At 43.7% G+C, this 24,675-nt stretch overlaps 2 protein-coding genes across 2 annotated transcripts in view; one reads left to right on the forward strand and one right to left on the reverse strand.

The window, feature by feature from the left end:
* The window catches only part of MED14 (mediator complex subunit 14), a 33,410-nt gene extending 27,663 nt beyond the window's left edge, over positions 1-5,747 (forward strand). Inside the window, exons 27-31 of the mRNA XM_015884784.3 lie at positions 467-646; positions 840-947; positions 1,367-1,492; positions 2,095-2,284; positions 5,110-5,747. Coding sequence (XP_015740270.1) covers positions 467-646; positions 840-947; positions 1,367-1,492; positions 2,095-2,284; positions 5,110-5,183 — 678 coding nt within the window. The 3' untranslated portion in view covers positions 5,184-5,747. The remainder of the gene's footprint in view (positions 1-466; positions 647-839; positions 948-1,366; positions 1,493-2,094; positions 2,285-5,109) is intronic.
* Positions 5,748-13,978: 8,231 nt separating this feature from the next.
* Positions 13,979-20,994, reverse strand: ATP6AP2 (ATPase H+ transporting accessory protein 2). Its single transcript, XM_015884771.2, has 9 exons — positions 20,888-20,994; positions 19,499-19,629; positions 18,571-18,699; positions 17,966-18,061; positions 17,517-17,654; positions 17,166-17,219; positions 16,030-16,179; positions 15,339-15,455; positions 13,979-14,998 (listed from the first exon to the last, which is right to left on the reverse strand). The coding sequence occupies exons 1-9, from the start codon at positions 20,940-20,942 to the stop codon at positions 14,804-14,806; spliced, it is 1,065 nt and encodes a 354-aa protein (XP_015740257.2). The 5' UTR covers positions 20,943-20,994; the 3' UTR covers positions 13,979-14,803.
* Between the last annotated feature and the right edge of the window lie 3,681 nt (positions 20,995-24,675).

The following is a 24,675-nucleotide window of genomic DNA, read 5'->3' on the forward strand; positions in this document are numbered from 1 at the left end:
TATTTGCAAGCAAGAACTGGAAAACCTCTTTGGTCAAGTGAAATACAATAACAGACACAATAACAGGACTATGATTTTCTGATGCTTTGGTTTCTCTGAGTTTAGTATGTCAACTGTGAGTTAACTAGAGCAGACAGAGAGAGGTGTACTGTGGATGTCTCTCCTTGGCAGGAATGTCTGAGAAAGTAGTTACCAATCGACAGTGACCAAAACACTCAGTCATGAACGTTGCTTTAGGGTTCAAGACAAATGATGTTACTTCTTTGCTTCATTGGTGTTCTTTAAGTGATGAAGAAAAAGCCAAACCCTGCAGAAGGTTCATTCTCAAGGCAGTTTTACCTGTATATAAGCATCGCATTTCTTCCTGGAAACTGCATAAGTTAACATCTAAAGTCTCTGGAGTGAATGTGTGTTTTCATGCTATTTCATGAACAAGTCATTGAATGTGTTGCTTCTTTTTGTACAGCTACAGTTAATAAACTCCAATGAACCAGGTGTAATTATGTTTAAGACGGAGGCATTGAAGTGCAGGGTTGCGCTCAATCCCAAAACCAATCAGACCTTGCAACTCAAAGTAACGCCTGAAAATACAGGACAATGGAAATCGGAGGAGTTACAAGTTTTGGAGAAGTTCTTTGAAACAAGAGTAAGTACTCAGATCACCGATGCTTACATTTTTGTGTATTGCTTTCAGTCTCTCAGCATTGGTTCTGCTGAGTTTCATTGGATTACGTGAGGGCTGCAAAATACAGGAATTTAACAGCTGTGCATGCTGGTTACCATGTTAAATGATGCAGATATTATCTAAATAGGCAGTACTAAGTGGTGTCTTTCTTTAGGTTGCAGGACCACCTTTTAAAGCGAACACCCTAATAGCCTTCACAAAATTATTAGGGGCTCCAACGCATATCCTCAGGGACTGTGTTCACATCATGAAACTTGAGCTGGTAAGTTAGCCTGTTTAGTTCAATCAACTTTGATTACTATAATTTGGAAGAAAAAAAGCTTTATCTACGAAGACACAGATTGATGCATATATGACTTAGTGTTAATAAAGATGGTCGTGTTTTACTATTAGCTCTTCTGGAAACATCCAAAACTTCTCCCATAAACTGATGATTTCAAGAAACTGCAGGTGTGTTACTGCACACTGGATGCATTTGTAGCCTGGCTGGAATCTTTATCACTCTGTTCTTGTTGTCTGCTATATTCTCAGTTCTCCCAGAGTTATTTTGACTTGAACTTGGAAACATCTGTTAGTTAGAGGAATGGTCTACTTTCTAACTCTTTCCTGGTTTATGGATATATGTGTCACTAATGTGAGACTTTGCTGTTTTTTTTCTCCTGTGATGCTCTTTCTAAACAGTTCCCTGATCAGGCAAGCCAGCTGAAATGGAACGTGCAGTTTTGTTTAACAATTCCTCCCAGTGCACCGCCAATTGCACCTCCAGGAACACCCGCTGTTGTGCTGAAATCCAAAATGTTGTTTTTTGTAAGTAGGGCTGTTGTAAAATTTTGTGGACCACGTATCTTTGAAATCACCACTGGCTGGGGACAAGACATATGCTGTGTCTGATGATCATGGCAGCTAAAAACGTTGTGCTGTCTGGGAGCATAGATTTGCATGTATCTCTTTAGTAATGCCTCGCTCCTGTGAAAGCACAACACCGCTTGGTGTTTTTGTGCTCTTGAGGAAATGCTGACAGTATATCCTGAAGCTCAGTTTCCTCTGAGCTGCAGGTAGCTTTGTGTGCTCAACTTTGATTGTTTTGCTCTTTGAGACACTTAGTGCCTAGATGGAGTGACACATAGTAGAGGTTCTGGGGAATGACTTACAATTCTGGGGAGAGCATGAATGAGATTATTAGAACAAATATGTAGGTGTCATCTCTGAAGCAATGCTCAGTGTAGGGTGATTCTGAGAATGAGAGAGTGCCCCATTCCACCCTCTCAGTTTTCAGACACTTCTGTAACAGAGAAGTTCTCATTCAGGTGTGTGCTACCTGTAGGTCTAGATTGTTTATCAAAATGAGAAGTTGTGATGAAGTATGATGTTAATTTAACGCGCTTTGGTTTTGTTTTTTCCCCCCACAGCTCCAGCTAACACAGAAAACAACAGTCTCACAGGAAGCTGTTAGTATTATCGTCCCAATTATTTATGATATGGCTTCGGGTACAACTCAACAGGCTGACATTCCCAGGCAACAGAATTCTTCTGTTGCTGCTCCAATGATGGTTAGCAATATTCTAAAGAGGTTTGCTGAACTGAATTCACCACGACCAGGTACTGTACATGTCCAGTAGATATATTCTCTCCACCCAGACATCTGTGACAAATCTCCAGTGTAAAACTAAATCTCTCTTAAGTCTGAATTCTTCTTGGTTCCTGTCATACTTCTTTAGTGATCACAAACTCCTGATATGACAGGCAATACGTAACTTACTAGCAAGTGCTGGCAGTGCAGCAGACTTCTATGCCAGAAGGTTACACTGGTGATTCAGGCTGAATATCACTGTCAAAGTATTACTCCAAAGTAATAGAATGCACCTCTTGTTGGCCCAAATCTTCCTGCACAGTAGGAGTTCTTAACAAATGTGCCCAGAACGAGTCACAATAAATATTCTATGGTCGAGCGTCAGTTTTCATGCTTAACTATAAAGTTATTAAGTTTAATGGTAGAATATAAGGGAATGTTAAAATAGTTATCATAACTTGTCCATGTGCTGTGAATGGTTAAGAAGTAATTGGTGTGACTGTATACATCTCTAGCAGAGGTGTACACAGTTCTGCCTGCCAGACGTACTGTGAAGTGTTTGAGCTAAATAGCTTGCTCTGAATGTTCATTGGCCAGTAGGTAGGTAGCGCACTGGGAGCAACGCTGTACTTTGCTTTCCCTCGTTATACCTTTTGGTTTCTTTTTTTACATATCTGACAACGCTGAGCAGCAGTGGCAGGTTCTTTGGCCAGTGTGTTGTCCGTAAACATGGTTTGAAAAGCTAATGCTCAAATGGCTCTTAAGAACCAATACCTTTCAGTTCTGCTGTAGTCGCACACTGAAGAACAAAGCATTTTTTTTCAGTAATAACCCACTGAGTAGTTTGAAGTTGTGAATCCAGAGGTTGAATTCTACTTCTACTCTGTGTAATTATTCATCTCATCATGTGGTAATTTTAACTATGCCTGATGGTTTGTTTTGATTGCTAGAACACGAGTAATGTTTATCTTAAATTGGTGTGGATATGCATACATTTTGGAGAACTGTGATGAAATTTAAATTAACACACGTTTCCTGTTTGACATGTAGTAATAGCGTAGGTAAATAGGGAGAGTAGCTTCAAGCTTGCCTGTAAGAGTTCTGTATAGGATAGGATAGAACCGTTGGTTAAATAGCTCTTTTATTTCAAAACTTTGTCTAAACAGCAGGTGTTCCTTTTGCAAGGTGCTTCCCCACTGAGTTACCCTAGGCGGGGGAGGAGCAGATGCTTGTTTTGCTGTTTATTATTGCAGTCAATTGTGTTTAAGGTAAACCTTCCACAGAGTCCTACAGCTTAGGGAGTCAAAGCAGCTCTTGAGTATCCCAGGTGAGGTGTCTCCTGGTAATTGTTAAGTAGATGAGGAGAGACAGTTTTTGTTTGTCACACCAGTCTGGAAGTAAATTGGGTGTGCAGTACAGGCAGCAGAGTAGAGACAGGGAAAAATGCAGATAGAAAGAACTTGTGGCCCCAAGCAGGACCTTATCCAGGCCAAAAAAAAAAGGCTGTAGCAAGCTAAGGAGAGGACAGTTCTCATAGGCTTTCCACTAATTTCTGAAAGAAAGGATGAGTCTCTATTGACCTCTCCCACCCTAAGTAGGGTATTTCCTGAGGACACTTCAATTGCAGTTTCATATGTTTTTACTTTCAAAACTCATATTACTGTGTCTGACAAAAGACAACAAGATACCTTCTGTTCTTTATCACTGAATGAGGTGAGAGAGCCAACAGATTATAGCAGACAGTTGAGAGGATCCCAAGTGCATATCCTTCCTGTTCGGATGCTACTGGGCTGTACTCAGGATTTCCTACCTGTGTTAGGCCTTCTGCTGCCCTGCTTGCAGTTTGCGTGGCTAAGTGAATTTTTCACAGTCAGAAAGGATTGGGGCTTCCCACTGAGCACGGATGATATTGACACTGTCATTGTAACCCTTAATCAGTGTTGCCTCGTTTTGGCTGTATTTTTATTTTTTTTTTACCTTTCTCTCTTTGTGAGAAAGTATTTTGTATTCGGCATAATTTTCCTCCTAATAAAATGGCAGTAACTGAAAAGTAAGTTCTTTTGGGAGAGTTTTATTTTCAGACCTGTGGGCAAGCACGTGGTGCTGTGTTTAACAGTAGAACACTGACTCATCGCCAGTGTGCTGTCCTTCTGACATCACTTTGCCAATACCTCCCTGGGGAAAGAAAAAAGCCATTTTATTTTTGGGCTATAGTTACATGTGAACTGAGACGGAACCAATGTCCTGGAGTAAGAGAGTTAAGCTTGAGCTGTGAGCCTCCAACCTGCGTTCTCTAGCAGGTTTATATCTGGTAGGAAAGTCCCTACAGCTGCAGGTGGTGTTCCCTACAGAAGAGCTCCAGGGTCTTGTGTGGTGTTTCTTAAAATGCTTCACCGCTAAGTTTGCTGAAGTCTGGTTGACAGTTATGCAGTGGATGGTACTTAGCCCCAGTTTGTGTCTTTGCTATGGTAATGATTCGCTCTAAACAATCTTGAGAATCTCTAGTTTGGCAGTTAGGATTAATGCATCCTCCGCTCTTATCTCCTTGCTCACGCTGCTGCTTCTTCAGCAGCAAAATTCAGGCTCTTTTAATGGATGTTTCTCCAAATATGCAGGAAAAAACTGTGACAGGGTACAGTAGTGGCTATTAATTGTATTCTCTTAGCAGGATGCTCCTCGTGCTGGGCTATGAGGGCAGTAATGGCCACGCTTGAAGCATGCCAGCAGGCAGAGCGTTGGCCCAGCTCAGAGGGAGCGCGAGTAGCGCGCTTCCTCACCTGCCCGTTAAAGTTAAGCCCTGCCTGTTGCTCTGCCGTTGCGTGTGATGCTAACATGTCTCTTTTCCCTGTTCCAGGTGAATGCACAATATTTGCAGCCGTTCGGGATTTGATGCTTAATCTTACGCTGCCCCCTGGTGGGCGTCCATAGACACTTTTAAAAGAAGGCTGAAAATGAGACAAAACAGCAAAAAAAAAAAAAAACATAAAAAATAAAAAAATAAATAAATAAATCTCTCTGAAATTAAGCCTTCAATTAAAAGAGGACATTTAATTTTACTTTTTTTTTTTTTTTTTAAGAGCTAAGGATAATAAACTGGCAAACTTTCAGGGATGCACTTTCAACAAATGAGTATCACCGCGACTTTTGTATAGTGCTGTTGTATAGTGTGTTTTGATGGGAGACACTTCAGACTAGGTAATAGATTGAAGTATCAGCTTGCTGGTAATAGATTTACTATTCTGTTTTATACTATACAGAGTATGAAGATGCCAAACTTGTTTGTTTTTTGTTTTTTTTTCTTATGTTTTGGTGTAATAGTCTTTTTTTAAGGCAGGTCTGTCATTTTTGAATACTGTAAAACTGTGACAAACTTTATATTGAAGCTGTATTTTAATATGACTGCTTTGAATCCTTAAACAATTTATTTGGGCTTGTTGTAAACATGTCCCCAAAAAGCAATATTTAATAAACTGGATTAAAAAAAAAAAAAAAGATATCTTAATCTGAATGTTGTATCATCTTAAACGTTATTCCTCTCTGCTGTAGTCACTGGCCAGATCTCTTGTATTCACACTTACTTGGCTATCTATTACCCTGTTCCCCCCGTGTGCTGCTAACTTAGAAAAAAATCTTAGTTGTGTGGCTTTGATTGATTCTGAGCTTAAGGAAACACCTTTTTCATCTGTCATGGAACATTTAGACACCTCAGAAACAGGAGAAGTGATTTATCCTAAACTCTTCACTGACAGCGGTGCATTGCTGGAAGAGATGCCCTGAGAGGTTGTGGATGCCCCATCCCTGGAGGTGTTCAAGGCCAGGTTGGATGGGGCCTTGGGCAGCCTGGTATAGTATTAAATGGGGGATGTTGGTGGCCCTGCATGTGGCAGGAGGGTTGGAGCTTCATGATCCCTGAGGTTCTTTCCAACCTAAACCATTCTGTGATCTTATTGTTAAAGCAGGTAAGAAATTGGAGAGGATGATCCAAAAAAGCTGAAGGTGACAAAAGTAAATGAATAAATAAATAAACACAGAAGCTAGCTCACAATTAATTCTTTGAATTGGATTTGGATAATTTTGTCAGCGAAGACAGAAAGCTGTCATAATGAAAGATAACTTCTGTCTTTAAGAATTACTCTGTCATTTAATCATTTGTCTACATGGATTTGTATTCTCCAGTTTTTACTGAGTTCAGCTTGGTTTCCTGTCTTGAGACTATAGCAATCTGTAGCCCTGCCTCACTGCACTTGCATGGCTGTCTGCTCCCCGCTTAGCTGATGGGTGCATTAAACTAATTTTAGGAGTGATTTGGCAGAGGGCTGTTAGTTAGGGTTGTATGGTCAGGTTGTGGTTGGACTTGATGATCTTTAAGGTCTTTTCCAACCTGAGTGATTCTATGATTCTAATCTTTTTGTGGGCATCTTCTAGCCTACCTTGTTGGCTTTGAGGCTGCTGTTACCCCTTCATGCATCACAAGGTTTCATTCTCTAGTTTTGAATGTGTCTGTGTCAAAGCTCTTACATGGTAATTCCTCTTTTTATTAGTGTTGGCTTCAGATCTCAGCCTTGAAGTAGGTATTGAGTGTTGGTGCTCTGTCAGTCAGTATTCTAACTTGTATTTATCCTCTGGTTACACAGCTTTTCTGCAGTACTAAACTGTAGCAGTTACTCAGTCGGAGAGATTTAGTATTTCTGTCTCTCAACTAAACTAACGATATAAAATGGAGAGGTGGTAGAACGATGTCGGAAAAAGGAGCGGATATTCTACTGCCTACTAGTCTGCACTGGAGGTCTGAGCATTCCCATGCCAAAAGGCAGCTTTCTGGCACAGGGAAAAGTCTGCTCTTCTTTGCCCACACTGGCACAGGAGTGTTACTGGGGGGAAAAAAAGGCTCCACTGAACTTCAGGCACTTGAATTGTGGGGCGAGGTCAAGATGAAGAGAAAACAAGGTGAAGCAGTGACTTGTGGATACAAGACGATCTTTCCGACCTGAGGTTTTCATTGCCACAGGAGATTTGTTTGTGCATTTGTTTCACTAAAGAAAAATCTGCAGTGACTCCACATCCTGCGTTACCTGTATGTTGCTTCCCATAAATCTGCCTGCGGGGAGAGAGAAAACAAAAAATATGGAGAAAATAATTCAGTACCGGCAGCCAGGCTTGGAGTGGTGATGTCAGCCAGTGCCGAATGGGAACACACAACGATCCAGTTATCCAAAAAGCAAACCCAGATGACAGCAGCAGCTTTGTGGTTTTCCATATCATAATCATCGGTTGAGTTGTGTCCAAGGTTTCCTTAAAAGAAAGGGCGATGGAGGCTTTCCTGAGCCCTGCGAACACTTGGACAGAGCTGAAGTAAGGTGAGAGTTTTGTTTGAAACAGAGCTTAAGTCGCGTGTTGGCTGTAATTGAGATATGTGTGTTTCGTTTATACCACATGGCCTTAACGTCTGCGGGTCTTTCCTGTAGAGATTCCTACAGCATCTGGTGATTCCTAAGCTGGGTGTATCATAAGCAGTGTGCCACTTAGAGGGGAAATGTTTCTGAAGTCTCCAAACATATCTCCAGCAGCACCACAAAGTGAGGAAAGGGTTCTGCAGTGCGTGTTTGCGCTCCCAGCCCTGCACGTTCTTCCCTTCCAGAACCATAATTAGAGTCTTCAGTAAGTGACCCCTATGATTTTAAAGGCTGCTGCTGTGAGAGATAAGAGATACTGAGCGAGGAGGGTTGTGCTGGGGGCTGTGCAGAGCGGCGTGGCTGCTTTTAAAAGGACAGTGTGAAGGTTGCAGATAGCAGAGCGTGAATATCCTGCTAAGTGGGGGAGTAGCAGCTTCACCAGAGGCTTTCTGTGGGAGAGCAGGGCACTTGTATCAGAAACAGCCCGACACCTGACAAAAAAAGTTGTGTGCTGACAGGCCTGCCTCAGGTTGTTGCTTTCTTGTCATTAAATGTGACTAGGCAATAATCTGGCAAGCTTGCAAAGCAACTGACAAACTATAGTTGCTGCTGCTCTGGTGCAGCTCAGTGGGGGCTCCTGTGTTGTTGGTGAAGGTTACTGCTCTCAGGCAGCGTGTCCTATGCTCACGCAGCACTAAGGCCAGACGAATATGTCCTGACCTTCACACAGAGCTAAGAAGCCGTGTTATTGTGTACCTCCATGGGAACAATTCCATGGGACTGAGCAAGGTTGGAATTAGCACAGAATTCATAAGAATTAATATTAGTAAGGGCTAATACTTCGACTGGCTGATCTTTTAAAGCATCAGCTAGTAGAACTGGATGGATTTTGTTTAATTACATCTATCCCCTGCCCTTCTCCCATCAAAATCTGCAAGGAAAAGAAGTGTCTGCATGTGCACAGCATCAGCAAGCTGCAGATGGGTGCTAAAACACAAGGTGCGCTGCCACCGCCACCTCCTTGCTGGACGTAGGTTGGTCACAGTGTGGCCTCGCTGGAGAAATCAGCTAGTCAGACAGGGAAAGATTTAAGTCTGAAGGAAACAACCTTTTATCCAAACATGGAGTCGGTGAGCAAACACAACACGTGGGCTTCTGGGCATCCTGAAGGAGGATTACTAGGTTTGTTTCATTTAATGAGCTGATATGACCTTGACGCTTTAGTAGCATTGGTGGCCTGGTAGTGACATTAATGCACACATCTGAGGCCCAAGGTGACCCAAGAGGAGCGTGTGCTTTGTTAGGATGATTCCCGCAGCTGGTGGGCAGATTGGAGCATATTTCAGATGCAGCAGCAACTGACCCCAGGCAGGACACCGATGGCTGCCAGAGCTGTATGTTGGGCCCTGTGGTGACACTGCTGCTCTCCTTGGGGCGAGAGGCCGCAGGGGCTGCGTAGTGCCTCCTTCAGGTAGCAGAGCTGCTCCTTCACCATTGCAGAGCCTGCAATGAAGGCCCAGCACTTGCTGTGCAAGTTGCAGGTGTCTAGAGTTTGACTGCTTGTACAGCTATGGAAAATATAAAATGCTGGAGCTCTGTGTTGCATTTATTGGCTTGTCAGTGACCTGCAGCTCTTCCAGCTTGCTTCAGAGCTCAGGTCCCTCTGGGCAGCATTAGAACCACAGGCAGCCTCTGAGACTGTGGTTTTAAGAGTCTCTTCCCTTGTGAGAACCTACCAAAAATCCACCTGGCAACAGCTCTTTAAAGACATGGCTCATGGATAGAGAGGAGTGGAGGGAGCTGGAGGAGAGGCCTGGAGGCAGGAGAGGCTGTCTGAGAAAGTACTTCAGCCCTACCCAGTGAGATCAGGTTATCATCTTGGAGAGACAAGTTTTAAGAAGGTGCCACATCCACACGGCTCTTGAACACCTCCAGGGACAGTGACTGTCCCACCTCCCTGGGCAGCCTGTGCCACTGCATCACTACTCTTGCTGAGAGGAAATTGTTCCTATTATCCAACCTGCTGTGGCTTCTCATGAGTGCGGTTATGCAGCACCTCAGCCCCTGCCTGCTGTTGCCAGCTGCACTGCTGCTCAGTCAGTGTGAAAGGAATTGATTTTGCTCGGCTTTATTTACTTTTTATTTTAGCTCCCCTGCTGCATGGTTTCTTGGTGCTCCTTTGCCCCACAGTTAAGATTCCCTACACATCACACCATACCCCTAGAGAGCGTGAGCTATCAAAGCTCATACAGGCAAATGGTTTAATACAGTAATAAAGCCAACCTGTCGTGTTCAGATATTGAAGGAAATATAACGACTCAAATGCCTATTTTTGTCGGCATGGTTTGATTTAGTGCTGTGAGGACATCTTAAAACGTTTATTTACAATTGAGCTGTTAGAGAATTATTCTTCCATGCAAATCCTAGCGCCCGGCTCCCACAGGGATGGCAGAGCTGGGGAGCAGTGGGGTTTGGATTGCTGCCATTGTCTTTCACTTTTTCATCCCCCTCTGAGTTGCATGGGCACCGAAGTAAAGGTGAGCACATGCAGCTCCCTTTCCCACCCCCATACTGCATGCAGAATTGTTCAGGATTCGCCTGGCACGGGGCCTGCCTGAGCTCCAGCATCACTTCTGCTATGGCAGAGCCTTCCTTTCTCTTTTCTTCTTGAATACAAATGCAGCTCTGAACCTACATTGAAGGGAAAATGTATTTTCTTTCACCCTTTAATTCCCAGCCATAGAAGGAAACCTGAAATCCACACGGGCACGAGCTGTTCTTAAGTTCAGGTGAGCCCACCCACCAGTCTCTGGGGCCAAAGTTTGGTTGTGTTTGTCTGCTTCTATCATACCCCGCACAACAAAATTAGGTCATGTTTTTTTTGCCTCTTGGAACTCCTCTCTGCTGACCAGAGGCTCCTCGAAGCTTTGCGCAGAACACCACGCTGAAGCCTTAGGAATGAAAAGCCAATAATAGCCACGGCTCGGTAGTGAAGCAGTGCTCACTTCATAATTTCTGACCTTTCATTTTGGACACACACTTACAGAACAAAGCTGTCAGAATCCCATTTTCCTGCTCCAAGTGAAAGGCTATTGTGTGGATCGCAGCCTCCTCCTGCCCTCCTCCGTGCACGGCTCCGTGTTGTTTTCCTCCACAGCTCAGAAGTTAGAAAAGCTTTTAGCAAAAGCAGCATTTCCTCCTCCTCCACTCTGCTGTTGTCACAGCTGATTTTATAGAACAAATCTTGTTTTACCTTCAGCAAGCTTTGTTGGTGTTTGTTTTCAACAGCAATTCTTTAAATGATAGCAAAAAAATGTTCTTTTACATCAAGTATTCATTGCTCTGGAGAAAAATATCCTTTTGCCTGGCTTTCTCTGTAGTCCACACTGGAGTAGGAGTAGATCTTCAATTTATATCCATACTTTTAACCTCACGTTTACTTTTGATATTAAGTATATTAGCATGAAAATAATAAACACTTCTTGATTGTGCCCCCTGCAGCACAAGTCTTATGGGGAGCAGCTGAGGGAACTGGGATTGTTCAGTCTGGAGAAGAGGAGGCTCAGGAGAGACCTCTTCACTCCCCACAACCAACAAGCAGAGCCTCCCTGCTCCCAAGGACACACTCACCCACCCAGCTCTCACCTCCCAGCAGCTCTCTATGGGGCAGAGCTGCACATTGCCTCGTGCAGCTTAGGCTGTAACACTACATCAGTTTGAAACATCCTATGATTTTTCTCAGGATTAGCTGCAAAACTTAGACAAGTGCTCCCTTTAGACAACAGTCTCCATCTTTTACATATTTCTTCCTTTTTTTTCTTTCCCTGCTGCTGCAGCACTTGGTGACAGAAACAGATTCTTAGGAGTTGAAAGCTGTCTGATCACTTAAATGGATTTTTATTTCCAAGCCTCTGCTGCACATTAGTCATGAGTTTGATTGATGACCTGCTGTAGGATGTAGTTAGAGCACGCTTTTAGCGCTGCTGTGCTCAAACGCTGTAATTGATTATATGGGTAATGCTATCGACCGTATCAATTCCTTGGGCGCTCTGACCACAGGAACTGTGTTAGACAGAGGGGGTGATCATGATAGGCAGCGCTGAAGTCCTCCAGCAGCCACTTTGCTGTCCATACATTGCATTGGCTGTATGGTATCAGTTAAATTACTGTGAATTCGGCTTGGCCGTTCTGCTTATATCCCATGGCCTAATGTAAAGCATGTGCTCCCCAAATTAAAGGCATGTACATTTGTCATCGTAAACTCATGCACTTGAGCACAATGAAAGCGGGGTTTGACTACCTTTATAAAAACCATTTGGTGCACCCATTAATTCCGTTTCCCCTATGAAACATTCTAAGGCATTTTATGATGTATATTCATGCCGAGGAGTCAGCCGTATATTTTTGACAATGTTGGATGACATCGGTAGCATTATGAAATCTGAGCGCCAGAGGCCTTTACCGTGAAACTTTTCTTCAACGAGGTAAGAATAAAAGTCTGAAAGTGCACTGTTGGCGCAGCCTCTATTTGAAGATGGGATTCCTATTCTAAAAGCTGTCCCCAGGAGCTCTGAGTATAGCTGCTGCTGGGCATTCCTTATGGACCTGGTTGAGAGTAGAATTCCTAATAACTTTATTACAGACACTTACCCAAATTGCTGTGCTTCCAGAGCGCTGCTTGCCTGTCCCTGGTCTTGGCTTGCTTCACTGCTTTCTCCTACCCGAACTGCTGGAAGACAATTGGTACAGATGGTGACAGGCTCTGATACAGAGGGATTGGATCTGCCAAAGGTCATTGGGATGTGCAACACCATCACTTGGTCTTATTTAAGAGGATTGTGGTCACCCGGGTGGACTTTTGGCAGCAGCGGCACCGGGAGCTGTTCTTGCAGGGGTACAGCTTCTGCAGACACCAGCTGGCTGTCATTCATTGCTCCTCTCTCCTTCAGCCATGAGCTGCAGAAGCGTTGTGCTTTGAGTGCCTTCCAAATAAGTGTATTTCCTCCACGGCACCACCCCGCATTACTGGCAGAACAGGACAGGCAACAAATGCTGAGTTCCTGATTTATTTCTGTGTCGTTTCTTCTGCAAGATGTGAAACATCCACTTCCACTTCAGCCAGCCTTATCTGTCTCCTTCTGTCCTGCCATTCACGTGCTGCTCCCCCACCCCTCCCTGCACAAAAATCTTAAGTGCCCATCACCACCACTTGCTCTATCAAGAAACGTTTCCATTTTTTCCAAGAGATCAACCATGAGGTTCAGCTCCAACCATCCACTTCAGGGCAGCCATAAAATACCATCAGCAATAGGATACAAAATGACTGTTGTTACTGTGCGCCGTTATTTTGGTTCGAGATGTTTTCCAAGACAGCAGCTCCTCTCCCTACACACCAGCAGCATCCTTGTCGCCTCCACTCAAACTGTCCCATAAAGCCCAGCAGGCAGCAGAAGAGTTGCTCAACATTTGCATTTCAATGTGGTTTCCTGACTTGTACTTTTTTATTTTACTAATGCAACATTTGCGTATTTCAGATCCAGTTTGGGCTTCCTCTGCCTGTGTGTCACAACAGCAGGACGGGGGCTGGAAGGACTCTAAAGGTTGCCATGTTGCCACAAAGAAGGCTGGAGGATCATCCAAAAAATACAGCACGCTGATTCCTTAAAGATCCCTTTATTTTATGTCTCACTTTCTCTTTTCTATCAAAAGCAACACTCAGGCTTCAACCGTGTAGGACTTCTCTCTTTTTTCCATGAATGCTGGCACACTATGAGGACAGATACCCAAATTCCCATCCAAAAGGCTTTACCACAGCTGATTTTCAGGCAACCAACAACCCACCTTGCTTAAAATAAGGTACTAACAGGGCTGCAGATTGCAAAACTGTTGCTTGTCCTGGTATCAGACAGTAGCTGCAGAGCCTGTTTAATCTATCAAAATGTGTGTTACAACAGTACTTGGCCTACCAGAATCACAATATAATACCTTTTTACCCAGAGATACACTTATTCTTGTGGGAGACATGAGCTCCTCATTTCTTTTGGTACACAAGGTCATCCCAGCACAACTGTACGTTGTGGCAAAGATGCTGTAACTGACCAGGAAGTCCATGCAGAGATCTCAGAAATGGAGATTGAGCATCTCCTTAAGGAACATAAGAACTAATATAAGAGGACATAAGAACCATCCATCAGTAATGGGAAAATTCAAAGAAGCTTACTCTATCTCAAACGGGCCCGATGTCAGACACAGGCTGCTGACTGCACCTGCTCTACTCAGCTAAGCAGCAGCACTGAAGAGAAGCAGCTGTACCTATGAATCAACAAACAGTGAACACCCCAGGAACTATTGTTTTATTGAATGACAAAAGCAGGACTACAATCCAGGTAGATTTAAATCAGGTGTTGGTCCAGTCTTATCATCAAAAAGTCTGCTTTTTATTTTTCAATAATATCAACACAAATGGAAGGAATACGAAGCATCCTAACAGGAACTTTGAGCTGTATGCAATGTTACACCACGACCAGACTGGTGCTACTTCAATATTTCTAGACTCTCCACTGTATAGGCCAGCCGCACTATCTGCAAATCATTAAAACTCAAGGTAAACCCAGCCATTCTGGCTGTGGTTCAGATTTAAGCCATCATCGTGTGATCCAAAAGCCATTTCTGCCACAGGTTTCCTAACCTTGTAGAAATACTTCTGCATTTAATATATTACTAAAGAATAACAACTATCCTCTCCGAAGTGACATTATAAATATTTACATCAAACATTTACAACTGGTTCATAATATACAACACAATATTTAGCTACAACTCATCATTTCCTTGTGAAAAAGATTCAAACAACGTTGCTATCATCGTTTAAGTTTTTTTTCAGTTTTAGTTTCCTAACATGATAAAAAAAGAAATGGAATGATGGTACTTTAATAACAGCTTCGGGGATTATAACTTCTTTTAAACAAGTAGCTGTCCATTTCTAAATCCAATCTAGTGCTACTTGCTATTAAAATAGGCTTAAGAGGGGGGGGAAAAAAAAGATACTTAGAATAAATACACCTTTTAAAATTCCACAATTAACCACATATTTGTTTTCACTCAACTTAAGGGAGATCTTACTCATCATTTCCTTGTGCTGGAATACAGTTTAATTCAATCCATTCTTATCTTCTGATTCGTCATCCTATAAATAATGCTGTCATAGCCAGGATCCATGTTCCAGAGGTTGTAGGAGATTACTATCACAGCTAAAGCAAAGCCTATCATCATCCACAGAATAATGTTGAAGATTACAGAGTAGTTGTAGTTATAAGGATAGGCAAGGTTATATGGATTATCTGTTTCACCCTGTAACAAAGAAAAGAAGTGCATTACTTTAAAGTCTGCCTTGTATACAAAACACGTGCTGATTACATCAAAAATCCAAACAGTCTAAATAAAAGAGATGCATTTCTGTCTAGTGATTCTGATGCCAGGGCACAAAATGCTGAAGTGATTCTGTGACTGACATTAATGGAATCCAAAGGACTGAGCTGACAGGAGCCTCATGAAAGTCAATGAAGACTCGCCAACATCAGTCAGTATTCTATTCCTTAAGTACAAAGCTTTACTCAAGTAAGGAAGCGATGCAGTTTGGATACATTCACACTTTCAATAGGCTAGACAGAGAACCATGTACAGATACTACCTCTGAAGACTGGAGAATGGAGCGAGCTTTTCTTGTGAGGGGAGAATTAAATGCCTTTACAGCCACCATTTCTACCACTGCGTTCCCACCATACAAGTTATACATCTCATCTGCAAACTGGAAGAGCAAAAGAAGTTTAATTTAAAACTTCAACTGGAACTGAGGAGGGCTTTGTTAGCAAAATAAAACATAACATGTCACCTTCAGGATTACCAAGACTGGGGGAAGTTGTTAAAAAACAAAACAAAACAACCTGATACACCACTGTCTTATAGTTTGACCAACAAAGTTTCAACTGGCTTACAACATCTCCTAGATTGAACAGTTATTTGACTTGGTAAATTCATGCTTTTACACTTGTCCAACACACTTCTGACACTCAAAACATACTGGCATCAGATCTTAACAAAGAGTTTTAGCTAATCACTATGTAAGACCAGCTAAAGAGTTACTCTCTTAGAGCCCTGGATGTTTAGATTTATACAGCTTTGAGGCAAGGTGAAACTAAACACTGCATCCTGGGAGAAAAAGGACTTTCACATTTCACTAAGCCAGTCTCAGTGAGATATACTGACTTTAAGTGAAAGATGTTTGTTTAGGGAAAACAGGCTCGTGTTTATACAAGTTTTAATAGCTTCCTACTCCTTTATCCAAAACAGCAAACACAGTGTTGGTTAGATAGGAAATATACCTTTTGCAAAGCGTCTACGAGAATCTGAGAAGCATCCTTGAATTGCTGAGAGTCTTCTCCATAATGTTTTCCAATTTCATCCAAACCAGACAGTTCCAGGGAATACAGGTCTGGAGAGTGATCTTTGGCCAAGTGCTTGTGTCGGGACAGCTTTGGAACACCATTGAGGGCAGAAAGTAAGTTCACGAATAGGTTACTTTAGAAACACATTGCCACAACATCAGTTTGCTGGGAGTGACCACAGCTGCAGCCCTGACATTTGACTGCAGATAGGAACAGCCTCCAAAAACAAGCAATGCAATCTGTTCCTATCTTCCCATCGACTTCAACTATGGTAGTTCTAATCTGCAGGACCAAAACAAATTAGTTTACCTCATTTTCTTAAGAAAAATGAGCAGTCTTTCCCCCTTCATCCAGAGAAGGGCAACGAGGCTTGTGAAGGGCTTAGAGAATCAACCCTATGAGGAGAGGCTAAGGAAGCTGGAGCTGTTTAGTCTGGGGAAAAGGAGGCTGAGGGGAGACCTTATCACCCTCTTCCAGTACCTGAAAGGTGCTTACAGTGAGAGTGGGGCAAGTCTTTTCACACTGGTGACAAGTGATAGGACGAGGGGAAATGGCCTCACGTTGCACCAGGGCAAGTTTAGGTTGGATGTTAGGAAACATTTCTTTACAGAACGGGTAGTCAAGTACTGGAATAGGCTCCCCAGGGAGGTGGTTGAGTCACTATCCCTGGATGTGTTTAAGAGCCGTTTGGATGTGGTGCTCAGGGATATGATTCAGCAGAGGGTTGTTAGAGTTAGGGTACTATGGTTAGGCTGCAGTTGGACTTGATGATCTTCAAGGTCTTTTTCAACCTGGGTAATTTTATGAATATATTCTATTCTATATGCCCTCTGCTCTCCATAAAGAGAACACAAAAGAAACTACAGATGACTGAAGTTCTCATTTTCTTCCATCAGTAACAAACACCTCAAGAATGCATTATTTAAACTGTTGCAGGGCCATAACGGCAGGCTTGAGTGTGTATCAACAGTTGCCAAGTACCCTGGTCGTAGATTTGCTACCTTTAAATAATGTCTGGGAAGTCTGAGACCTCAGGTGGAACTAAAGCGTTTATTAAAAAAAACAGGTCTTACCAGGGTTACGATATCACGTAGAACTTGCAGTTCTGAGAGAAAAAGTAAGTCAACCTGGGGACAAAGACAAAGATGGGTAATTGCTTTGATGGCATCAGAGTTTGAGAAGCCTCATTATGCTTTAACTCTACATATTTTAGAGCAGACTGTAACTGTTGCAGCATCAAAACTTGCTAGATGGAAATTATTCTTTTAATAAAGCTACTCGCACAAGAACTTAAACCTTAGTTCTTAGAAGTCAATTTGGAAAAAAAAGGGACACTCTCCTCAGCAAAGGGAAAAAAATAAAATGGAAAAGCGTATTAGGAAAAAGAAAACAAACTCTGGAAGTACTCAATATGGCTTTTTTACCTCATTGTTCCTGCTGAGAGAGTTGAGAGGAAGGGAGCTGAGAATGGAGTTGTCCTGGAACAAGCGGTTCCGCAGTTGGCGCAGCGTGACAGAAAGATCTTCAAATACAGAGTTTGCCTTGCCCACCATGTACACCCTCTGCAGGAACAGCCATTGTACAATAAGAACAGAAGTTAGAATCACAGAAGTTCTCAGGTTGGAAAAGCCCTTAAAGATCACTGAGTCCAACCACAACCTAAGTATACTACCTAAACTAACAGCCCTCCACTAGCTCTTTATTTTACAGTCCTCCTTAGCTCTTTACCTTCTCAAACCACACAGTAATCATCAACCATACTTGCAAATCGCCCTCCAAAGCAAAATATTTTCACATAGTAACTGGTTTTGTTCCAGTCATACAAGTGTTTACTACCCAGAGTATTTGCTGTCAGAACCGAAGTAATACTCACTTCCTCGCTGGGGGCCAGCTGCAAGACTACAGGAGTTTCCTCAGAGAACAAACTATGAATAGCATTGGCAACGCTGTCCAGACTGAAGGGAACAGCCTGAAACACAAAGCCTGGTTAGATTCTGGGGTAAAACAGAAACTAGTTACTCAGCAATGATCACTTGAAATTATTTATGAATACTGGAGATCTAGTAGTTGGCCAGAGCAACTTTGGGGCAGCTCATTTGAAGCCACAGCAGCAATTTCTTTAACAATTAAAGACTAGAAACATACAGAAAATATGGATTCAGTACACTTCAGAACTTTCATGAAGTTACAAGTGTGAGCATGACTGAAGGCTTCTTTATATTTAAGGGTTCTGCACATTAGTTATGCTACATGGTCTGGTTCTGACAATCTTCAACCAGTTTTATTGAACCCAAAAAGGAAAGCCTAGGTCAGAGTCAGACTGGGTTATTCATGGCTACAGCCTGACCCATCATTCAAGGGGAGGGGTTCAAGCAAAAGGTAAAATGATGATAACATCAAGCACTACAGTAGAAACTCTTGTACTCAGAATTTACTAGTTACAGAAGTTGCATGACTACATGTCATGTGCATACTCACATTCTCAATAGGGTAAGAGATTCCTTTTGCAGGCAACGTCAGCTTGTCCACCCCTTTCACAGTCACTAACACAGCAGCTCGGGGTCTGTGAAACAGATCACCAGCTGCAAGCCCAGGCCAGGGAAGGTCCTATTAGAGAACAGTGAAAAATAAACCACAACAACCACCACAACCACCGTTTGTATTTCAGAGGAAGTCAAAGGAACCCATTCTGACCATTATAGCAAAATTAACTACTGCAAAGGGCAGGCAAGATTCCTGAGCATTATAGCAAAATTAACTACTGTCATGTAGACATGACATAGCTGCAGTATGGAAGAAACAGGAAGCAGCTAGCACTGTAAGAATATCCCAACTTGCTGCTTTGAGTATCTGGTTGCACAGACATTCATAGAGACACCTTGCCATTAAAAACTTTCATGTGCTACTTCAGTAGCCACTCACCTCTTCTGAAGCCCAGGAGAAGATTCACTGGGCAACGTGGAATAAAGCCATGGGTACCTACTCACCTGCCACAAATCAAATGTCATTAAAGCTATACTCCAAAGTCTAATCTGGCAAACAAATTAGGTTTTCAAGTCTTTGGATTATTTCCTAAGCATCCTAAGTGAAACTGTTTGTCTGCTGAGTGCACAGGGGTGGGAACTGCATGTAGATGGGTCTCAGAGCAACTGAAGAACAAAGCTAAAGCCTCTGCAGGCTGGCTTCCTTCTGTAGCTGATGACTCAAACTAGCCAGCAAGCACAGCCCTTTTTTCTGCTCATATGACCGGTACAACTCTGTGCTTGGAAACCACACTCTGCTAAGTCACACATGCCTCACAATAAACAGGACAATATCTTATATATTCCAACACATGACAGGAAGCATGTTAACTGAGCAGCTCTGTAGTTCTAGAGTCCTTTTACAGCCAAGACCTCAAACATACCTCTTCAATAGAGAAGCCCATGAATAATGCAGCTACATCTGGGATCCGATCGCCGGGGATGGGCCAACCTCCATCTTGAAAAACAACTGACTGAGGTGACCGTAAGATACTGAACTCATCCCCGCACACACCTAAAGGCAAGGAAAAAGGGCTGTCAGTTTCATACAGTCTTTCCCTCCCCCTGCAGAAGCAAAGCAAGCTGGAATTTTCATTCATTCTTGTCCTTCTCATATCTATCCATCTAGGCAAAGTTAAGTAATGAGTAGCATTTGTTTTTGTGCTCTGGAGCACAGGTTAAGGTTTGTTTATAGCTGAGACTAAGAATGGACAAATCCACATTTGGATTAAAGCAACAGCACAGTACATTTACGTACACTCAGAAGTGGTTTAAGCGTTACGATGCAGACCCAGTGAAGCCAGCCCCCAGCAAAGTCAGGAAGGCTCAAAACACGCAGCTACACAGCAGCACAGGTGATCTCTTCCTGAACTGCTTGGCACAAGAACAGCCTGAGCCACTGAACCCAGAGCAGACAGGACCAGCTAAGTCCACCTGTGCTGGCTGAAGCAGAGCGCTACTAGTAACAATCCAGCTCCTGCAGAACAGCTCCAGTTGCCCTCTCAGACACAGAAGGCCACAAGACATTTCTTTTAACAGAACACAGAATGACCCGGGTTGGAAGGGACCTCAAGGATCATGTAGTTCCAACCCCCCTGCCTGGCAGGGCCACCAAACAAACACATTTACTAGATCAGGTTGCCCAGGGCCCCGTCCAACCTGGCCTTGAACACCTCCAAGGACGGGGCATCCACAACCTCACTGGGCAGCCTGTTCCAGGGCCTCACCACTCTCCTAGTGAACAACTTCCCCCTCATATCCAACCTAAATCTTCTCTCCTTCAACTTGGATCCATTTCCATGATTTCATTTGAAAACATACTGCAAATTTGTCTATCAACAAGCAAAAAAATAAGGTGGTACACTGAGGTTAAATGAATGTTAAGGAAAATGATAACCAATCTGACCTTGAGGGTGCTGCCTTAAAGCCCGGCTGTGACTCTGCATACAGTGTTGACTGTAAACCTGAGCCATATTACAACAAACACCACAAGACCAAAGTACTGCGCGTGGATAAAAGGAGGGCAGTAGGAAAAAGGCTGGAAAAGACCCCATCCATCAGCCCATCCCACCATGCCCACGTCCCTCAGTGCCACATCCACACGGCTCTTGAACACCTCCAGGGATGGCGACCCCACCACCTCCCTGTGCAGCCTGTGCCACTGCAGCATCGCAACAGACTCCTCACAGCTCAGGCCCGACGCTCACCGCAACCCCCACCCCGCCCCCACCGCCTCAGCCCGGCTCCCTCCCGCCCCGTCGCCATGTGCTCACCGGTGAGACAGGCCGCAGCCAGCAGCACAGACATAGCCAGGCCGCGGGGAGCCATAGCGCCCAACGTACCAACACACCGCTGCAGCGCCGCCCCTCCCAGCCGTGTCATGGGACCCAGCGGTCAGCTGGGCGCTGCCGCGGTGGGGGAGGAGCCTCGGGTTGAATGGCTTTTCCGCTCGGCCAATCAGATCGCGGCAGAGCTCTGCGCCATTTCCCTCACTCGCCCATATAAGGAGTCCGAGCCTCACTGGGATGAACTGACAGCTGGACTGGCCAATCGGAGCCTTTCCCCGCCCACTGCGTTAGGAGTGGAACGAGAGGGCGGGCTCTGCGCGGGGTGGGTGGGAAGAGGCTTTGATTGACAGCTGAACTAACCAGTTGGGAAGTGAAGGCGCCGTGTGGGCTGTCGGCTGGGCTGCAGTGGGCTGGGATAGAGAAGTAGAGAGCTTTGGTTACAAGTGTGAGGGGTAGAAGCAGAGGGCGGGGCGAATAAGGGTGTTTTAATGAACTTATGTGTCCAAGGCCAGGTTGGATGGGGCCCTGGGCAGCCTGGTGTAGTATTAAATAGCAAAGAGGTTGGTGGCCCTGCATGTGGTAGGGTAGGTTGGAGATCCATGATCGTTCCAACCTGATCCATTCTGTGTTCCTGTGAAATAACACTGTATGGTGCCTGCTGGTGTGTGCACCTCATACCACTGCTTTACAGGCTGCCAGAGCTCTCACTGTTTGCTCCAGGCTTCATTTAGATCCCAGCTGTGCTTGGCAAAGAGCGGGTGTTGTAGCCCTGTGAGCAGTAGTTGTGACCAGATCCACACACAGTGACATTATCCTATTAAACTGATTTCTTTTTGAGCTTCTGCTCAGGGCAAAGTGGAGAAAAATAATGTAATGAGATGAGACAATGTGCACATGAGGTCGGAGATTATATTTATTAAGCCATATACTGGTAGTAGCAGTCACAAAATCAAAGTGCCAGCTGTAGGCAAAGCACCAGAATTGACTGCCTGTGTTAGCACTGTGCTGTGCAGAAACGTCTGCGGCAGCAGTTGCTCATGTGGTGTTTAGATGCTGCCTTTGCCTCCAGCTCTGTCTATACTAACAGCATTGGACATGGTAGAAGAGGGAGTATGAGAAAAGGGCTAAGTCAAAGAGCCAGCCATTTGGCTGGACTGGACTGTTGCCTCATCATTTGGGTTCGTTCTATCACGGCCAGTCCTATTCTGCTGGAGAGAATGAATTCCTGGCACTGGGTAACCATTCAATGAAGGCATTCAAGGCCAGGCTGGATGTGGCTCTGTGCAGCCTGGTCTGGTTGTTGGCAACCTTGCACATAGCAGGGGGGTTGAAACTAGATGAGCATTGTGGTCCTTTTCAACCCAGGCCATTCTATGATTTAGAGCTACCAAGTCCAGAATCATTCCCTGTGGTACCAGGCGTTACACTGTCTCAAAAAATTTATATACAAAAATGAAGCGTAAGCTTTTAAAACAAAATTGAGAACATAAAACATTGTCTTCTGTGGCACTTTCTTATCTTGGCGTGCTAACAGAGCATGTGCTTAACACAGTATGGTTGGACATCCCTTAGCCTGTGTGTTGTGGGAATGGAGCAAGTCCAAGAGCCTGACAGGCAGTTTTGGGACTGCTGACATACTGAGAGGCCAGGAGGTGAGGTGATTGATTAGAAGCACATGCGCCTATCTTGGCTGTCCATTTACACTGCTTGCAAGCGATGAGTCTCAAGTGAAGAGCTGTTAGCCTCTGCCACTGATTTGCTTTGTGGTTTCAGCTCTCCTGTCCTTGTCTGCAGATTCTATCTATGTGAGCAGAAGCTGTGTTCCTGCCACAGTGGTCACTAAGACTGAATTAATCAGACATTTCAATTTCAAAAGGGCTAAGGGGAAAAACAAAACAAAACACCATTTGTTAATGAGCTGAGGCTTAGGCAGCATCAGAGCTGATTTCTTGAAGACTGAAATAATATGAAAAGTGCAAATGCTGCCATCTCTGAAAAGTGGAGGTGTTTTCCAGACCTGTTTGTGAAAGTGCCTTTCTCTCTGTCAGTTGATAGCTGGCTCTCTTGCTTTAAAGCTGATTGCCAGCTTTCTCACATGTGGGACTGAGCCACAAAGTATGCACAAGAAGCCTACTTTAGTGTTCTTCTTGCTAGATCCTACATGCTTCATATAACAACATATATATAACAGCTATACTCTTCCATGTTTTCATGTCAGTTCTCTCCCCTACTTTGTTTCTTGCTTTTCCAGGACCTAAGGGCTCACTGGAGGTCAGCATGCCATAGAGGGCAGTCCCCATGGTGCAGCCTTTGCAGCCTGAAAAGTGTTAAGGGCTAGAATAAGGAATCAGTAAGGCAGCTGACATGGAGGAGGGCCTTGCCTCTCAACCCTGTACTTCGGCCTATGCAGCCTTCTCAGCCCACAAGTGATAAAACAACAGGATTTTCCTGAGACTGTGGAGAAAAATTAAGATGTGTTCATGATGCATGTGAATTATACTTGATTTGGTCATTAAATTTTCATTCATATTTTCTTAATTTTAGCAGAAAGGATTTAAGCAAAGCAGATTTGCCAGCAGCCTTTGGTGGATGATTTCAGTAAGCATCGCTTCATAGTGAACACTTTTGGCACCATCTTGTGGTCGAAAATACAGCTGCACTCTGTATGGATTTGTACTCAAATCAAAAGTTAAGACGAAACACAGCTTCTCAAGGGCACTTTGTTTGGTGTCCCTTCTATAGGGCCCAGTTCTGCCCCACTCCCAAGCCTTTCTGGTAAACAGTGGCTAAAAGCATCACTGACATGGATGGCAGTCACTGTGTTGTTACTTTAACCCATCTCTTAGCTCTGCAGGAAACTATTCATTTTTGCAGAGCTTGTTTTCTTGAACTTCAGAAAGCTGAACTGACTTGTTGAGAAGTGAGATAAGCATCAGAGCTAGGGCAGGGGAAGAGGCAAGGATGCATAGGTGGGTACAGGGCAACAGAAGTCCTCCCATATCAGTGAGCTGATAGCATTCAGTGAGCTCAAGCTGCACTGTGTCTCTGCCTTACATCTAAGCTCAGAGGCCATGATTAAACACTCATTTCAATCCAGCTGCTGCTATTGTCAGAAGCATTCTGCATTCCCTGCCCTTATTTGCTCTGTCTCCATTGCTCTGGAGCCCAAGTCAAGGGAGATTTCCTACCTCTGGGAACAGAAAAAGCTTATGAGAAGATGAAAGAAACAAACAGGTTAAAGAGGCTCTCAGATGTAGACAAGGAAGAAGTCTTAAAAGTAGGAGGGCTGTGCTTGACCAGCTCTGTGAAGAAGCACTCCTAGCCATTGTGGATTTGGGATGAGATGGATAATCTCAACTGGTTTGAATGAAGTGGCTTTAAATGAGATATAAAGATAAGCCTCTGAAATGTCTTCCTTATCATGTCCTAACACAAGCTAGAGATCACACAGAAAGAAACAGCCTTGAGGTGAACAATTCTGTTACTAGAACTGGTGGAACAGTTCTCACAATCTGGTTAATAATCTGAATAATCTGGAATAGTGGAGAAAATTGATTAAAAAAAAAACAAACAAACAACTATTTTGGAGATGTGTAAAAAATAATGTTAGATTGATAGACTGAATTTTGCTTATTTCTTAGAAAAAAATAAGCATAGTAAAACCTATGAAAACAAATGTTCTTCTGATGGACAGATACCTTCTGAAGACCCTACTATACAGGCCCTATGTACTATTTTTATGTCTATTAATCATGTAACCATGCCTAGAGTGC

The sequence above is a fragment of the Coturnix japonica genome, chromosome 1, assembly GCF_054131305.1.
Source record: "Coturnix japonica strain WE chromosome 1, WE-NBRP24, whole genome shotgun sequence".
In the NCBI taxonomy this organism is placed as follows: domain Eukaryota; kingdom Metazoa; phylum Chordata; class Aves; order Galliformes; family Phasianidae; genus Coturnix; species Coturnix japonica.

Excerpts from the sequence above, each read along its gene's own strand:
- ATP6AP2 (XM_015884771.2), bottom strand. The coding sequence starts at position 20,942 with ATGGCTCCCCGCGGCCTGGCTATGTCTGTGCTGCTGGCTGCGGCCTGT. Across the intron at positions 19,630-20,887 it reads GGCTGCGGCCTGTCTCACCG|GTGTGTGCGGGGATGAGTTC; the intron begins GTGAGCACATGG and ends CCTTGCCTTTAG. Across the intron at positions 17,220-17,516 it reads CTCTCAGCAGGAACAATGAG|GTTGACTTACTTTTTCTCTC; the intron begins GTAAAAAAGCCA and ends CTTTGTCCCCAG.